The sequence below is a fragment of the Tupaia chinensis genome, unplaced genomic scaffold (genome assembly GCF_000334495.1).
Source record: "Tupaia chinensis unplaced genomic scaffold, TupChi_1.0 Scaffold000170_1, whole genome shotgun sequence".
Taxonomy (NCBI): domain Eukaryota; kingdom Metazoa; phylum Chordata; class Mammalia; order Scandentia; family Tupaiidae; genus Tupaia; species Tupaia belangeri.
In genome coordinates, this window is record NW_006159645.1 from 1,768,118 (window position 1) to 1,772,302 (window position 4,185).

The following is a 4,185-nucleotide window of genomic DNA, read 5'->3' on the forward strand; positions in this document are numbered from 1 at the left end:
GTCGCTGCCGCCGCCGCCCCGGCTCCCGGCCCGGCCCTCGCTGCTGCCCCGCCGTCCCCTCGGCACGCCCGCCCGCGCCCCGACCTCGTTACCTGCTGCCACCAGGAGCAGCATGGACGGCGCGGGGGCCGAGGAGGTGCTGGCACCTCTCCGACTAGCCGTGCGCCAGCAGGTACCGGCGCTCCTCCGCGGCCTCCCATGCTTCCCTCCCCAGGATCCCATTCATCTGGCCAGTTCCCTCGTCCCCGGCGTCGTCCTCGCGTCCCCCACTGTGGACCCGAGTCATCCAGGCGCCGTCCACCGTCCCTTTCTGACCCTCTCCTGGGACGGCTCCCTGATGTCCTCCGTCCCGATCCTGACCTCCCTCTCCTGTCCTTGCTTCTGCCCGCGCCGCTTGGTCTCCGACGGGCCAGCATCTGTGACCCTTTGGAATAACCGGAACTTGGGTTTTTGCTTCTGTGCTGTGTCCTTTGTGCACTGGGTTCCCGATTCTTTCATTCTTTCCCTGGTCAATCAAGAGCGAAACCGCGGTTCTGTCTTAGAACCAGACGCCTTAGTCTTTAGGATGCTTTAAATAGGGTTTCCTCCTCCTCTCCCTCCATTCCGTGCTTGGTTAGCTGAATGATCGACCCAGAAGATGGAAAAGCTTGGAACGCGGATATGGCGAGGTGTCGAACTTTCTGTCTTAAGGATGTGAATTCATCATCCTTAGCGCCTGTCATGTTCTCTGGCTTCGGAAAAGGCCACTTGGAACGAGTGAACTTTCAGATCGTAAAGTCGGGGAAGGGTCCACGTTGCCGAATTACTCGGTCAAGTCAGCTATCCTTAGGGAACATTCTGAAATTTGGTTTTGCAGGACGGAGGGAGGTGTCATGGGATGGGAGACGTGGTGATTAATACGGACTCCATTTCCTAGGGTGCTGCATGGAGCTCAGTATTTAGAGAGACAAGGAAAAGATTACTTGAAGCGAGTCCCCCATCCAGTTAGGTAGAGCCGGAAGCTTACAGTAGGACCCCGGGGATCCATGACCTAGTAGTAAACACTAGGCGGGTTTCTGCTGCCCGGGCGCCTGATGCAATAATTTGCCTTCGCTGCGGAGGGTGGAACTCGGTCTCAGAAATAATTCCCTGGGCATAGTTAGCTGCTGCAGATTCAACAAATTCTGCCCCTTTGCAATCTCGTCTTCTCTAGTTTGAGCCGACTGATGTAATAGTATTTTATTTTGAAATTTCACAATGGGCCCAATTTTTTTGTTTGTTTATTATTGATATTAGAATACTGTAGGCTTATACTGTCTCCCTCCACTTACCCTCCCCAAATTAGGTGTGGCTCCTTTGTCTTCCCTAACTCTTTTTTTTTTTTTTTTGCACCCTTCCCTTCAGAAGGGAGAATACATCTAATTTAGAAAAACACACACACCCAAACCCCTCCCTCTGCCACGTTAGCCTGGAACTGCAGTGCAAAGTATCCATCTGCAGTTAGACAGGGTCTAGGATCTGATTGTGTTGTTCATGTTGTCGTGATTGTGAATCAGAACTTTTTGTATTTGAAGATAGAGTCTCAGTATGTGAATTAGTTTATGTAAGTTGTTTGAGTTCTTTTTCTCCTTTCCCAGGACCTGATGTCTATCACATAATTTGTTGCCTGGAACTTTGAATCATAGTGATTCTGTGTCAGCTGGGAAGGAATTTGAAAGAAGATCTAGTTAAACCCTTGTACACGGCAAAATGGGACACACTGCGACCTTCACGCATTTTGCGTGTTTCCGTTGTGAAGTCTGCAAATCGCAGCTCTCCCTGCAGTGGGATTTCTAAGGTGCTTGCTCCGACATGTAGTTCATGTAATTGTGCTAATCTGGAAAATGAAGGAAATGAGCCTCTTGCTACAAGAAGACAACGGATGGTGTTTGTGGCCGATAATAAAATTCAGGCTTTGGGGAAAGGTAGAATTTTGGGAAACTTCTTACAGTGAGCTTGGCAGTTTCACAGTTGTTAAAGACTTGAGATGAATGCTGGTGTTAACAGATGTGCGCTTTTTAGATATGTATGATAAATGGGTTAATATTCGGGAGAGCTGCATAACTCAGTTAACTAGTATTTTCCAAAGGACCAATCAATGCAGGATGTTATGAAATCAGATACTGGTGAAAGATCCATCCAGAGTCTTGAGATGAATCTTGACATGCATAATGACTTTAATGGAATAGAATATGAAAAGTTTATTGCTGTAGTTTCTAAGTTAGAAATAACGTTTTAGGAACTTCCATTTGTCAGTTTTGATGTAATATCAAAGAAGACTAACCAGAGGGATCTGAAAAGGCTTTAAAAATTTTCTTTCCTTTCCGGGTACTTATGGTTTTCTTCATATACTTTACCCGAAATACCGTATTGCAAAAGAAGCATATATGAGAATCATGTAAAATTATAAAGTTGTTATCCTTCTCACTGTTTTTTTATTTTAAAAGATACCGTTATGCTCACAGAGATGTTATTTGAATGTATGTAGCACATACTGAGCTTCTATTACTTTTTTAAAAAATTTTTTACAAAAGATCTTTTTGTTTTTGGAGAGGTTTTTGCTATAGGGTGCGTGCGCTCGCCAGAAAAACAGAGAGACAGAGACAGAAAGTGAGAAATCACCACCCCCACCCCCACCCCCGCCTAGGAGAATGGCCAAGCTGCAATCCCTTCTCCATTCTCCTCTTGGGATTTTGGACATGCACACACGCACACATGCCTGGTGTGAGTTTAAGCCGCCAGGTCTGAGACTTGAACCACGGTCGACTACATGGGAGTCCAGCGACATAGCCATTATGTCAATTGCTGGTCCCACAAAAGATCTTTTTTAAAAAAAAAAAAAGAATCATTGTTTATTTAACTTTATTATAATTTGACAAGAGAGGGACAGTGAGAGTGATAGAAAGTGAAAAAACAAGCTGCCAGGTCCAGGACTTGAACCACGGTCGGCTATGGGGAAGTCCAGTGCCCTGAACTACCACACCACCTGCCGGCCCCAGGCTTCTATTATTTTAAATGAATTAATATTTTTTAAATTGCCATTAATTTTTTTTTAAGTTTATTTCTTCCATGAGAGGAAGGGAAGAAGAGAGAAAGAGACAGACAGACAGACCCTGCATGGGGAGAGAGAGACAGACCGTGGGTGGGGGTCTTACCACTTGGCAGTCCTCCCCCGTCTTTCAGCCAGCTACGCTCACAGTACCCATAGACAGGCCTGGCATGCTTGGTTCACCAGGGATCTGAATCCCCTGTCTTCCTTTGTGGCTTGAATGACACAGGAGCACCTTACTGCTTGTGCCACTGCAGCTGGCCTGTTGTAATCAATTTTGTATTGATGTAAATAACTCCCATAAGCAAAAGCTTCTGGGGTCAGCAGTGCCTTTTAACAGGGATAGCTGTTCAAAACCGCAGTTTTAGAACCTCCAGTTTGGGGGAACAGTTGTATCTGTTTATAAAGACAGGTTTGGGCTGCTGTCTGGAACGTAGGCCCCTGGAACCTCCCCTTCCCCAACCTATTTTTCCATTTATAGCTAAGGATTCTTTCCTGTATCTCACTGTCTTTACTTTCTCATTTTTCCTTTCTTTTCTGTCCACTGCACTCTGCCTTTGGTCTCCCACTGTTCTTGCCTAGTACCCGGAAGGGTCCTTTCCAGGGATCATTGCAGTTTACCTGTCTTCAGCAGTTCCCTGGGGGCTGCCCTCTCCCGTAGGCGTTGCCCCTCCCCTTGACTTGCTGTAAACAGTGAATGAGATTGAGTGGCTGAAGAAGTACAGGGTTCAAGGTCTCTTAGTGCAGGTAGGACGTGTTGAGATGACTTGTACTTGATCTGGAGTCTTAGGGAGGAAGTGGAGTAGAGATTCGATGAGTTTTCAGTATCATTACCTGGACTGAAGAGGCCACTCTGGAATGATTTAGGTAGATGTAGCTTAATGTGACTTAACAGAGTAATTACTGTGGGGGACAATAACCAAGAAGGGCTCTTTTTTTTTTTTTTTAAACCTGTGGTGAAACTTAGTAATTGTCAAGGTAGAAATTGTTTTAAAGAACTGCTAGGGGGAACCAGCAGTTCGCGTAATGGCTATGTCGCTGGATTCCCACGTAGTCAGCCGCGGTTTGTGTCTCAGACCCCGTGGCTTAAAACTCACGGCGGGGGGGGGGGGGGGGGG

The 4,185-nt window shown here is 46.6% G+C and overlaps 1 protein-coding gene across 1 annotated transcript in view; it reads left to right on the forward strand.

Moving 5' to 3' along the window:
- The first annotated feature begins 6 nt into the window (after positions 1 to 6).
- GARS1 (glycyl-tRNA synthetase 1) overlaps positions 7 to 4,185 on the forward strand; it is a 51,318-nt gene continuing 47,139 nt past the window's right edge. Inside the window, exon 1 of the mRNA XM_006146230.3 lies at positions 7 to 172. Within this exon, the coding sequence (XP_006146292.1) occupies positions 113 to 172 (60 nt within the window). The 5' untranslated portion in view covers positions 7 to 112. The remainder of the gene's footprint in view (positions 173 to 4,185) is intronic.